Consider the following 14,286-nt stretch of genomic DNA (forward strand, 5'->3'; position numbering starts at 1 on the left):
ATTTCAGGAAATGAAATCCCTGAGAACACACTCGGCTATCCAGGGACTAACTGCAGAACTGCCAGGGAAAACTGGCACTGACACCTCTTGCCCAGTGCTTCAAATAGGCTATTTTTGCTTTGTGTTGAAATGAGGATTTAGAATTTTGATTCTACGGGGATATAGCTAAACAATTTCTAGTAGTTAGGTAGAAGTACATGCAATAACTACTTTTGGGAGCTTAGCTTTAGGAAAAGAATCAAGTCTGAGGGAAAAAAAATGATGAGGAAAGCAAGGGTGCTGACTTGAAGCTGCAAGGCTTTAAAATACTGCAAAAAACACCTCCCACCCACACTAAAACATCTTACATGAGTCAGTAAATACATGTATCTACTCTAAGACTGCAGCCAGGTTGTCAAGCTTTCTTCTCTGCTGTATTTTGCCCCTAAATGAAAGGCATTCTCCTTTCTTTCATCTCACAAAATGAGAGCACCTTTTTCTCCCTCTGAAGAACTACTGTGTCTCCAGAAAAATGTATTTTTAGCACTTGGGGGATGAGCTTTGTTTCCTTGTGACTACCAAGGAAACTGATTCAGTTCAGTGATTCAATGGAAAACAACTTTTTTTTTTTTTTTTTTTTTTTTTTTTTTTTTAACAAATTCCATTATTAGTGGCATCACTACTATTGCACTCCAAATATTCAGACTCCTGAGCTCAAAAGAATAAAAGGCAGATTTTTTTTAAATATATTTTCTGGGTTGCACAAGCTACATGCTAGAGCCTAGCCCAAAAATAAAAAATCACTATCATTCAGGTTACCCCAAGCTCATTTACTCAGTGACCCTCATGATGAACCTGAGATGCCTGATCACAGCCCAGTAAAGCATGGTGTGCAAACTCAGCTGCAGAACTGTAGCAGCTGGAGGCACAATCCTCATCTTGCAGGATGAGGGAGAGCAAGGCTGAGCCCTAAGCTCAAACACCACAGAGCTCATAATGATGCAACAAGTCCACTAGAGGGTCAAGAGGCATCACTGACTGAAAGGGAAGCAGGTGTTTGCCAACAGGATTCCAACAAGGTGTTGATTAAAATTTCAACTTTTCAATTAGATGATGTCTGTTTGAAATGCCCAGAATAGTCAAATGTAGTTGCTGTCAGCCTCTGGAAACTCTGAGAGGGAAAACAGCTAGTGAAAAACTTGAAACCTTCAATACAGACCACAAAAACTCAATAGGAATTTTTATATTTTTTGGGAGGGAATTTGCTTACCCTTCTAAGACTACTGTAAGTACAGTGGATCAGAGATACTACTGGTAAAGCAAGAATACAGAAACTAACACAGTGAAGAGTTATCAGTAATTCTACTAAAGGCAAGAGAGATCCTGTGAAGGTGAAACCTGTAAGGCGACACCCTTGACATTCACACACAGTTGCAAGGAACCACTGGTATCTCCTGTAACAGGAAAAGTGGAAAGGACCTAAGCTAAGTCAGTCATTCTTGTCAGGGAAGTCTGAATGACAAAAAGCCTTGGAAGTGCTGACCCCACATTAAACATTATCTGAGCTTCTGATTAATAACCCTTGATCCTTCTGAACATGTATATATTAATAGAAGAATATGTAGGAATCTGTATCTGAATTCACCTAGTAACAAGAGGCAAAAAAAAAAAAAAAAAAAACGAAAAAAAACAACCAACAATATAATCAAGAAAAAACAAGTACTATGCAAAGGAAGTCGTACATACTACAAATAATACTTGAAAACACTTTTAAAATTTCACTACCTTTGCCATGCAATTTATTCAGCAAAGTTATTTGCAATAATCAGGCTTTAAAATAGACAGATGATAAAAGGGTAAGAGGTTTTCTTTTCTTTTCCAAACTAATTTTCTTACACCACAATCTATGAAACAAATTTTGTGGAATATATAATTCTCTGAGTTGATAACTCTATTCCAAACAGTCATACATTAAATGACATTACAAACAAATACTGTAATCAGCAACAGGTCAGTCAATTGTATCTATTTCAGAACTTCAATTCCAAGATTAACTGCTTCATATTTTATTTGGTAAAAGCTGTTGCACAAGGCGCATGAAGAGATCAAAGGCTTAAAAGAAACAGCTAAGAGAGTGAAAATAAAGACTATTATTAACATGAAACACTATTTTATAAAGTTGCTAGGGAATAAAAAAGGGTGAACCTAAATTCTAATAGAAGACACCATGTTTGCTGCTACTTGTTTATCTTACAAATAAAAACACACCTTTGTTTCTGGGAAGTACACATGGCATTTAAGGAAATACACTGACTTCAATTTCAATAACCTCAACTAAACTTCTAACCAACAGAAATACGTCTGATTCGTTTGAGGTTTTTTTCTTCCAAAATCCCCCAGCTGCAGGTAGCTCTCCAAAACCAAGGCAAATTCCTCACCTCTAACAGATTTTACTCAATCCTTATTTGGATTAACTCCTAATCAGCCTGCTAGTTCTTACCTTCTCTAATCCTTTCACCTTTACTACTTCATTTCAGCAACAGTTTGCCTAGGTTTGTTTAAAGAGGCAGATTTGGCCATAGCTGAGCAGATGGCCAGCAGCACAGACACATCTAAGAAATGCATGCAAGTGAAGCTGTCACCTATGTGGTGCCATAGTGTACCACAGAGCTAAGTTCTGAGTGAAACCACTTAGGAAACCACCTGAAATCTTACAAAAAAAACCCTCAGGTTTGAAGATGTGCATTCCAGATAGATCAAATTAAAACCATAAAAACCGCTCTGACAACCGGCTAAGCTGCAGTATTGTCAAGTGCAATCTACTTGCTCATCTGGGCAAATAAGACACCTTGGAACATTGCCCAAACTGGTATTTTGCCTCACCTCCCTCTCCTCCTTTTTTCTGCTTAAATGAAAGATTAAGATTCTGCTTAAATGAAAAATTATCAATCACTGAAATCCAAACACAAGACAGAGAGAGATACCACAGTGTGTGCTAGTTTCATCACTACAGAAACAGTTAAAAACCATAAATAAGTTCTGTATCCAAATTAGTGAGTTGCTAAATTCAAATTCTTGTAAGCAATTCTGCAAAGAAAATCTTCAAATGCAGTGAAGAACAACTTTTATGCTCTGTTAATCTTTTCTGCTTAAGCTTGAAGCACTATACTTTTCCACTGTGTAAGAGGGTATGAGAAGACTGAAGCAAATTTGAAATCCTTATGCAAACTTCCATGGGCAATGTCAGATGTCTCCATGCTCACTTACAATGATCAATTATGCTGCTTGCCAAGATTTCAAACATGACCACTGACTTTTTGCTCTTGTTTTTATCTTATTCACTAAAACTACATTTCAGCTCAATGAGGGGATCCTGGATCTACTGGCCACCTGTGCTCAGAACGACTGAGGAGTTCAAAACTAGATCCTTACAGCACACATCCCTACCAGTTCAACCCATATGCAAAACGCCCCTGGCACATGAAACACTGCATCAGAACACGTTTTCCAACCCATAACCTCCTGCACTCTACAACAAAGAAGCACTTACTGCCATTGTCGTCAGAGTCCTCACTGCTGCTAGGAAGCCGATGTCGTTTCATGATCTCCCCGGGAAACAGCAGGCAGCCTGGGAAGCAATGAGACAGCACTTAACCCCAGGTAATAACACACAGTCATCAACTTGTGCTTCTGATGGCATGCGGGCATTTACAGCACACAAAGGAAAACAAACAACTCCAACAGCAGCTGAAATATGAACAGCAGATCCTCTCAAGGGTGCTTCATTAGGCTGTTATCATATGAACAGGTGAACAACACTGGAGAGTGGCAATGACAATCCCACCAATCCTTTCCCCCCACCAAAAGATTCAGTTTTGTCCTGAGAGGTGTCAAAATCACTAAACATCCGCAGCCAGTGTGCTTAACTTCCCCTGCCTTCTCTGACACGAGATTTGCAATACAATAACGTTTTACTGCTCGTGTAAATATTTACTTTGGCTAATATATTTTTGAAGCAATTTTATTCCTGTTTAAAGTGCTAGATTTATGAAATCGGAGATTAAAGCCATCCACTTACAGGTAAAAAGTGAAACATCAGCAGTAGCAAACCCAGTTTTCCCAGATTAACTAAACATGCATCATCTGTGCCCTGGAAAGCACCACCCTCTAAGATGAGAGAGTTACTTCCTCCTGCAGGCACATTTCTAGCACCATACCTAACACTAACTGTTCTTTGGGACTAAGATTATTCAGAGGTTCCTACAAACTGCCACATTTCTACCAATACCAAATTCATGGACACATGGGCCTGTGAGAAAAAAAGGCCAAAAATTCCAAATATTTTTAACTGCCATTCTCAGGGCACTGACATTTTCACATGGATTCCCAGTGGAACAAAACCAAATTCAGGAAAAAAACAAGGAAGCTGTAAATAGCTAGTCAGTATTTATATGTAAGAAGCTATTAAAAAGTACAAGGTGAAGAGCAGAGAAAAACATGACAAGACAAGTCCAGAAAGGCATATCCACCATAAGTTAAACTGACAAGGACCCTAGATGCACATCAAAACTCCTGAGTCTTTGCTTACCACGTATCAGTCGTGCTATCAACAAGATCTGGGCACTCTGCTGGCAATAAATCCCTCACACCTACCTCTGCACACAGATTTGGAGATCAGATGCCAAAATATCTTTTGCTTCTAGCTAAGTGCAGAAAATCTAACCTTATTTCCATGTGAGTTTGGAGTTCCTCAGAGCCTTTCAATAAAACTCTCTGCATTGGTCCTTCATGTGAGAATTCAACTTTGTTCACTGAGAACGCAGCTCAATGTAAGAAATTCATTAATGCTTTCAAGCTTTGTAAGACTGACTCCCAAAACAAGAAAACCCAAAAAGCCTAACAAAGCCTGACACTATTTACAATAGAGCACAAAAATATCTGCTCTTCCAGAAGTGATTAATATAAATAGAAATTAGCATTTTTGAGGGAATTTATTTTGTCACCACTAGCAAGTTTCAAGCAGCTGAACCTGAGACTCTATTTCACACTTCCAGAGAACTTAATACAGTTCTAAGAGCATGAGCATTGCAGGATTGCCTCCTTTTTCATATTACATGTGCAAACAGAGTTGGGGGGAGGCCTCCCTCCCACAGACTGACTTTTCAGAGTGGGATTTAATACACCTGTTATTGAAACATGGAACAGTTCTGAACTGCAAACTTGGCTCACTGAAGAGAAGCTGAATGGTTCACCTCACCAAGACCTTTTGTCACCTTTTCATAGAGTAAAAGTTCACATACAGTGTCTGATGCCAGAGAATAAAGAATCATCAACGGCAGCCTCTTACAGGGCTGGAAGAATTCTCTCCAAAAATTGCTTTGAAGCAGGCCAGAACTTTGTGTGTATGGGAGACAGAAATGCTGCCAGTGGATAAATATACAAACCAGCCAGGACCATCAAAACCCACTGAGCACAGATCTGGTATAAATGCAGGAAATCCAGAGCCAAGTTCCTATACAGTCACTTAGAAAGACACAAAGCCAATACTCAGATCCAAAACAGGCTAAGACAGAACTGAAAAATCGATTAGTTCTTACCAGGCCAAAGGAAGGGGGATGAATATATATCTGTAAGGTACTTTTTCTATTAGTTCACATATTAACAACAGCAATGTAAAAGAAGATATTCCCTTAGCAAAAATCTCCCATAAACGAAGCAAAGAAAATCTGTAAGAAAATACAGGAAAACTGTTCTATCTCAGAAGTGCCATTTTATTTATTCCTGGTCAAAATCCTCACTTCCTGGTTTATTTCCTACATGGTCTGAAAAGTGCAGTACACTGTTAAGCAAAATAACAGTGTATGTACATTAAGACACATCTATGAACTTGCAACAAACAAGAAAATTTCTAATTCTGCTCCTTCACATCTTTCAGGACAAGTGCACTTTGAGTTGATCTTCTCCCTAACATACCTTCTTATTTTGTTCAATTCAAAAAAATAAGAAAAGATATGGAACTTTCTTCCTCCTGCCACATGTCTTTAAAAAACAAACAGAACATCTCCTTTCTGGTAGCTGTTTAAAGGAGCAGTAATCACACCTCCCAGTTTAAGCACTCTCCAGAGTTTTTCAGGCAATAAGCCAGAACAGAAGCCACTTTCCTGAGCACAGAGTATTAGATAAGGCAGCTAATTTCCTTGTCCACTCTAGTCAGGCATCTCAAGTTGGCCACACTGAAAAGCCTGATCTCTCAACAGCAACACTAACAGAAATACCCCATTTGATGAAACTCCTGCGAGATTGTTTTATAGATCCATGTGGGGGAAAAAGAGTTAAAACTCAGAGATCTCATTTTCCCATCTTTGAACCTAACTTGAGTTTACAGGGAGCTAAATCACAGATGAAAAAACTGCATTTAGTTCTTAGAGCAAGACTCAAACCCCCTAAGATTAAGCCCCTGGAACTTTTGTCATTAGAAGAACAGCTTTTTTCAAACCTCTAAAATCATTTTAAACTGCTTCCACCAAATGTTCATACCCACAGCTCAGAACACATGTTCTAGAGATAACACTGTAACAGCTAATAAGACTTACAGCCACACAGACTGAAATGCTTCTGGTTTTAAGGGTATCACAGTGCTTCTGCCTCAAGGGCTACTTGGCTTCTGTCAGGTGCTGGGTGACTCGAAGTCACAAAAGAAACACGTTAAAAAGTGCACATTAAAAAAAAACATGGGTTATGGATAGTGATGGCTACATGCAGGCTGATACTGTAAGTTTTTCCCCCTTCCAGCAGGCATACACTACCATCACCATGCCTTTAAGCAAAGAGAATTCACATGTAAGCATAAAAACAGTAAAACATTTGAGAGCAGCTTTAACACCAGGACTAAAAGCTATGCACCCCAGCCTGCAACACTGGCAGGGCAGGAAGAGACACCCAGATGACTGAGCTCAACTCCCAAGTGTGTGCAATCACATAATTGCTGTCCAACCCAGAAGCTTCCACAGAACACCCACTGCACCCACACAGGCCAGAGTGACCTCCCAAACCCCTCTGTAGAGTGAATGGGGCTCTGAAGCAAGGACACAATCAGCCAAGCAGTGCTTGTGAGTGAACCCTGCATCTTCTAGCAAACGTTTCTACAACTGTTTTTCCCAAATTCTTACACCAGCCCCAAAAGCGTGCTTACCCAATACACCTGAAGAGGCTCTTTGTTCACCTGAAGAGAAAGCCCAGCACTTCAAAAGCTGCTGCAGGGTCCAAAACCCTAAGCTGACAAAGACTGCATCACCAAGCCACACTCTCTATCAGTTTTCAGTGACTTCTCTGAGTTCTCAATAACTCAGCAACTTTTACATGTAAACTTTCAGTTTCACTTCTTCCAACAAGCATTGTTGGGGTTTTTTTTGTTAAAACCATCCTTTCAGAAATCAGTCAGACCAACACACAGCACGCTGACCCTGTTTTCTCCTGAGTACTCCAGTATAACATTTACCCATCTACTGGGGAGGAACCAAACTGGGCTCAGACCAATGCCAGCCTTCAGCCAAACACAGCTTTCGAGAAACAGCCACAACTCTGCTGGCAATGCTGCTCCAATTCCACGGGCAGCAAAGCGTCCAAGAGCACTTCATGCAGTCACAGCACCACGATAAATGGCACACATGGGACAGAGACCGTGCCTTTTTAGTCCCCATTCACCTTCAGATGAGATGGCCACACCAGGGCACCACTGGTGAGCTTGCAACATGCCCTACTGTGCTGCTCCAGAGGCTGAAGGTGCTGCTCTGTTTTACAGAAAAAAGTTACCAGCTGCTTTTCCATCCTTTTTAATCGTACTTGCTCTGGAAGTTAAGTTCTGGGTTTTACTCACTGATTAGATACAAACTTTAAACATAAGAATGCAACTCTGGACTTTGATGGTGCATTTGCTCAAATTGTTTCTGAAGGCAAAAATTACACCACCTGAAACTGGCTTCTGTATTTTGGAGAGAGTAGTAAGCCTTTTGCAAAATACCTGTAAATGCTGTGCAAATTAAATTACTAGACAATAATCCAATATAATCAATGTCAGGCCACAAAACAGCATTGGAATTTACACATCCCTGTGGAGCTGAGCAACAAACATCTAAATCTATACAAATAACTAGATGCTGGTAGGCATACTGACTTTGCTGTTCACTTCCCAGTATTTGATGACAGATACAGTGCAATGGGTTAGACTCAGAAACCCGACACTATTTTTTAGCAATGTGCATTATCACACTACTCCATCCTTAACCTCTCCATGAGATAAATTACCAACAAAACCCAAAGACCCCACTGAACAGTGATGTCAAGACCTTTCCTTTATTCTCCCACAATGGAGTCCTAGAAGTTGCACTGGTAAGAGTGTAAAAAATGCCAAGAGCAGAAATCCAGACACTACCCCATGAAACTGGGACAACAGCATGCACACACATATATCCCTGTGCCACTTACAATGTGCACAGTTAAGAACCTCACATAGTTCTTCAGTTTGACCTCAAGTAGAGAGGCAATCAAAGAGAAAGATGTAAAGTGTGTCAGTCCTTGTTATGCAAATAGCTAAACAGAACCAGACTGTAAAAAAATAATTATACATGGAAAAATGTACATCCTCAGGTCAAAGGTTTCCCACAGCACAATTCTTACTGAAGTATTTTCAAGGGCTGCATAAACCCCTGGGTAAAGAGTGTATAATTCAAACTCTGACAGACAATTAACTGTAACCATGTTAACGGGTGTCACTATAACAAACTGCACTGAACAGCTGCAGAGACAGAATGGGAAGAAAGCAGAGTTATGACAGATGTACACCCTGAAGACAAACTGAAAAACTGGCTTTTCCTGAAAATAACCCACTAACTGCAATGAAATGAAGACCTAATTATCTCTAGTACACAAGAAATTGCTTCAGAACACCTATTGTACAAATGGAAGTGAAGTGTGACACAGCTTAACAAAATGGATAGATGATGGAGACAGTTGGCTTCTACTACTGGGCTCTTTTTAAAGAGCTTATTCAGAACACCACCCTTCTTCACTGACATCTGACATCACAAGAAGCTTTTTTGCTCCTACTCTAGAACCAAAAAAAAAAAAAAAGCATATCACAAATAAGCTGTATTACTGAAATCCACCCAAAACTTTGAAATTCCACAAAAGCTTTCACAGCACCGTTTTATAGTCACAAGGATACAAGAAGGATTCTGAAATGAAATATGACAGTATTATGGAGCACTGTGCACAGTGCAAAGAGCCACAGACTTTAAATCTGGAGGGAAAAAAAAAAAAAAACTCCAAGTCTCAGGAAACAGAGGAGCACTTGGCCAAACAAGACCAACAGTGTTCCCCACAAGGAATATCTCTACTGAACTCAGCACATCCATTCAAAATTTCACTAAACAAGAAGAGAAGCACAATTTGACCATGTCAACCCAACACTTCTGAGGAATCCACATGCTCATTTATGCACCTGTGCAAGCCAGCTCATAAATGTTAACTTACTACCTGAGCAGTGGCAGCAAATTGTTCCCAAACTGTGGGAGCGAGTGAAACTGACCATCCAAAATCTCGAGCAATGTATAAACTGGGCTCCATGAATTAATGCAACCCAACCTGCACCCACTGCAGTTCATCTCTTCCACCTAGGAATTGGTACCAGCTTGGTCATCTCCAGCTGAAAACAGGAGCACGAAGCAGCAGTACTAACCACATGGAGAAAACATCTGAGGAAACACTGGAAGTTTGGGGTTTTTTACTAGGTTCTGTGAATTGGGAAAGAAACCAGAGAAGCTGGAAGGGAAATCTGCAGCTGTGAGAGGAAAGAGGAGTTTATTATTATTATTTTATTTTAAACATATGTATTAAACATAGCTCAAAAGCAGGGAGCAAGTGGTATCTGAAGCCAAAGGGAAAATCCTTCCACTAAAACATACAATCCTTGCTGTTTCAACAATATGCCACTGAGTGTGAGAAACCTCTAGAAATAGAATCATAACAAGCATATTTTGGCATAACTTCCATGAAGGTTTTAGGTTTGCAAGTGTGGGCAGCTTCTGACTTAGTTAAAAGACAGCACCTGCTTAAAAAGGAAATTATTCCAAATAACAGCCAAATCTTCCTCTGAAAAAATGGGGCTGGCATAAAAGCATCTTCAGCCTTTGACATTAAAACGTCAACAGAAATGTGCAGCTAAATCCCCCCGGAATTTCTAATACTCCCTCACAGTTACGGGCGCACACTCAGACCGGGTCACGCACGGCCCGTTTCACAGGGGGGCTGACAGATCTCGGGATGCCCCGGCTCTCACCTGCAGGTGAGCCTAATAAACTTTCTCAGAGCAGGGCCATCAGCTGCGGAGCGGGGGAGAGCCGGGAGGAGCAGCTGGCCGGCGGCAGGCGCTGCTCGCAGGTGCGCCGAGCCCCGGCCGCGGGGTGTGAGCCGAGCCCTGGGGAGTCACTTCCAAAGCGGCCCTGAGGCCCACCGCCGGCCCCAGCCCGGCCGGGCGCCGCTCAGAGCGGCTCTCCTCCTCCTCATCCTCATCCTCCTCCTCCTCCCGCGGCGATCCCATCTCGGCTCGAGCCCCGCACCGCGCCCGCCCCGGAGCCGCCAGGGCCCGGCGGGCCGAGGTGTGGGAGCGGCCTCCCGGCCCGGGCACACCTCCTCCCCCGCGGGGGTGGGTGGCACCTCCCGGCCCGCCGCCGGCTTCCACCGGCTCGCCCCCTCCTTCTCCTCCCTCCCGGCCGCTCCTCCCCGCCGCCGGCCGCACCAATCGGCTCGGCCACGGCCGCGAATCAAACTTGGTGCCCCCGGCTCCGCCGCCTCCCCTCACAGCCCTGTCCGTGCCGAGAAGGGCCGCGGCGCCTTCCCCGCCCGCCCCCGGGGCCGCCGAGGGGCTGGACGGGACGGCGGAGCGGGCGGCAGCGCCGAGACGAGCTCGTCCTCTGTGGCCGTCTCTCCTCCCACTCCCAGACAGTTCTGGAAACTGTGTTATCACCTCTTGTCACAGGAAACCAACCAGCAGGCGGTGCAAACAAACAAACACCCTTTGCCTCCACCCTTCCCAAAATCATCCTATCGGGAACGAACGGGCGGGCGCGAACGGGAAGGGGAAAGCGAATTTAAAAAAAAAAAAAAAAAAAAAATCCACAAATAAAACCCAAACAACAAAACGTCCCCCCTCTCCGAAAAAAAACCCACCCAAAACCCAACCACCACCAAAATCCTCCTGGGAGCAGGCGACTAGGCGAGCCCAGGGCCGGGCAGGGCGGCTTTGTCTAACAGGAACAAGTGGAACGATGTCTGGAGCCGCACTCACCTCCCCGGGGAGAGCGGCCCGTTACGCAGAAATGCCGCAGCCCCGCTCCGTCCCGCTGGCCGGGGAAGAGCCAAACCGCGGGGCTGCCCGGCCGCCGCCCGAGCCAGCCGGGCCGCTCTCCGCCCCCCCTGCGCCGCCGGTTCGCGCCCCAACACCGCGGGCCGCCTTTCCGCCCCCCGCCCGCGAACTCCGGCCCGGCCACGCGGATCCCACCCTCGGCCAGCGCCGGGCAGGGGCAGCGGGAGGCGGCCGGCCCCCTCCCCCGAGTCCTGCCCAAGTTGTCTGCGCCCCCCGCCCCGCTCGGGCTGCACCTCCCTGGCCGGGGCGGGGGCGCCGTGCACCTGCCGCCCGAGGCCGCCCCGCGCCCCGGCGGGGCCGAGCAGCGCCGCACGCATCTCCCCGCCTTTTCCCACTCTCAAACACGTGCGCTCCGGGGCTCGGGCAAGTTGTTCTCCGCCCGCCTGGGGGGACAGGGCAGCTCTGACAGCCCGGCTCCAGCGGGGCACCCACCGGCGCCCATCCAGCGGGCCAGGGCTGACCGCCTGCGGCTCTCCCGCGCCGAAAGGCAACTTCGGTATCATTTCACCCACGAGCAGGTTTTATGCTTTCCAAGCATTTTTTCCCCCCCCACACAAGCCAAATCCAAGTGCGACTGGATCTGGGGCTAAAGGGGGGAAACAAAGCTGCTCCCGCACGCACCGAGCACCTCCTCTCCCCGCACAGCGCTCCTCGCCCGCGGCCAGAGCCGACGGGGCTCCTGGGCAACACGGTGCCACACCGTGGCCATGACTCTCCCCCACCCCCTTCCTACACATCAGTATCCGAGCAGGACTCGCGCTCTGCCATTGCCATCTGGCTACCAAGTTGCTCCAACGCTTCCTCTACTTTCCGCGGCGGGCGGGCGGGCGAGACCCGGCGCTGCCCCAGCCCGCAGCTCCGCCCGGGGCGCACGGCACGGCACGGCACGGCACGGCACGGCACGGCACACCGGCGGCTCACTTGGCCGCCGCACCTGGGGAGCTGCGCGGTTCCCCCGCTCGCGGAACAAAAAGGGAGCCGGGCAGCGGGCGGCAGCGCTGCCTCCCCTCCCGCCTCCGCCCGCCGCAGCCCCGCGCACAAGTTGCTCGTGGGATAGCGGAGCCGCAACTCGGCCGCCTCCCCTCGCCCCGTACCGAGCGGCGCGGCTCTTGGCGCCATGTTAATGACGTACTATCTTATTTCCACTAGGCAGCGACCTTCGGCACGAAACTGCTCTCCCGCCGCCTCCGGAGCGACAAAAAACCCCCATCAAATATGGCTGTGCCGGCGGCCCCGCGGCGGGCGCTGCGGCGGGCACGCTGTTACCTGCTGGCGGCGGCGAGGGCGGGCGGCGCGGCCGGGCTCCCCTGCGCGGAGGGCTCGGGGCCGCCGCATGAGTCCGGGCAGCGGGCACGGAGAGCGGCTCGCTGCGCCACACACACTCTCTCTCTCTTCACACACACACAGATTCCCTCTGACTGACGTTTGTACTTGTTATGGAGGAAGGACTCCGTGAATCAAACTCGTTTCTGGGTCACTGCTGCCACAGGGGGGAGCTGCTTTAATCCCCTGCCAAAACTGGAAGGCGAGGGAAAGGGGGGAGAAATAATAATAATAATAATAACGCAGCGGCGGGGTGGGGAGGCGGCGGCGCGGCCCCGGGGGAGCCGCCGTTAACTCTTGGCGCTCCCGCCGCCCCTCTCGCCGCCGGAGCCCCCGGGGAGCGCGGCCGCCGCCTCCCGCCCGTCCTTCCTTCCCTCCTTACAGCGGGCTGGGAAATGCAGATGGGAGGCAACGCCGTGCGGCTGGCAGCTGGGAAATGATACGTGTCTGCGCCCGCATCCCGCCCGCGGCACTGCTGGCCTTACCCTGCGACCATTAACGCTTCTCTCCAAAAAAAGATTTAAGGCGATTTCGCAAGCAGGAATTCTTAGCGCTGCACTGGCTCCCCGTGCAGAACGCATGAGTCACTATTTGTCAAGCAGAGAAGCCGAGGGTACCAAGAGTTAAACGCTGCGGCCACATGCGTAGCGCATAATTGCCGGGGCAAGAATAAAACTGCACGCTCCCTATTCTCAGCCCCCGGCGTTATCCCTCTGGCTCGTTAACTTTGATACTTCTCAAAGACTAGAAAGAGCCAACACAATCTGCGGTTCAGTTCACATCTCTCTAGCAGGAGGGGAAATTATCTTAAATTGGCACCAAATGACATACTAAACTTCCCATTACCTAAAAAGCGTGTTCGAATGCAGATTTCCTTATTTTTCCAGATAAATCGCTCTACCTCACGCCACACACCTGTGCTCCCTGAGTGAAAAACTCCCCCTTTTGAGCAGAATTCCTGAGCAGATATAGTCTGAGGTAATAAACGCCACAGAGAAGATTCAACATAAGCTCAGACACAGAATTAAGGCGATCTGTGTAAAGTAATCCCCATCGTATGCAAATACAAATTAATGCAGCCTCCACAGCAATATCAGCCTGCCAAAGAATCACACCTTAGTTCAGCAGAGGAATTGGGTCGTTACTCATCCGTGCAAACCGAGTCATTTATTCTGCCGTCTCACCCACCCACCTACCCAATAATGAAACAGTAACTTACATTGAATCCGCACATCCTAAAAAGTTGTGCTTTACTACAAAAACATCCTCCCCCCTGGAGATATTATTTTCCTGTGAGAATCAGAGTCGTGGTTTTATTCACAGAACACCCCAAAGCACCTTCAGATTTCAGAGCCTAAGACTTTGATTCCCTTGTTTTCTACGCCATGAAAATACCAAAAGGCACACATTCCCTACTCTTTTTCCTGCACTTGCCTTGGCATCCAGACCTGTAAAGATACCTGTTGGCATAGCCTTCTGTACATCAGCAGCCTAATTAGGAACATCCGTGATGATCCATGCAACACACCCCATCACAGTACCTGATAATTATACTAAACTTA

The 14,286-nt window shown here is 46.5% G+C and overlaps 1 protein-coding gene across 15 annotated transcripts in view; it reads right to left on the bottom strand.

The window, feature by feature from the left end:
- The window catches only part of JADE1 (jade family PHD finger 1), a 116,595-nt gene that overhangs the window by 32,022 nt on the left and 70,287 nt on the right, over positions 1 to 14,286 (bottom strand). Inside the window, exons 1-2 of one of the 15 annotated variants that reach the window (XM_083861197.1) lie at positions 14,185 to 14,202; positions 3,530 to 3,607 (exon numbers count right to left, since the gene is read on the bottom strand). In XM_083861197.1, the coding sequence (XP_083717323.1) occupies positions 3,530 to 3,607; positions 14,185 to 14,194 (88 nt within the window). In that variant the 5' untranslated portion in view covers positions 14,195 to 14,202. The other 14 variants (XM_083861192.1, XM_083861200.1, XM_083861188.1 and 11 more) reach the window with 14 other exon arrangements.

This window comes from Zosterops lateralis, assembly GCF_965231275.1.
Source record: "Zosterops lateralis genome assembly, chromosome: 5".
Classification (NCBI taxonomy): Eukaryota; Metazoa; Chordata; class Aves; order Passeriformes; family Zosteropidae; genus Zosterops; species Zosterops lateralis.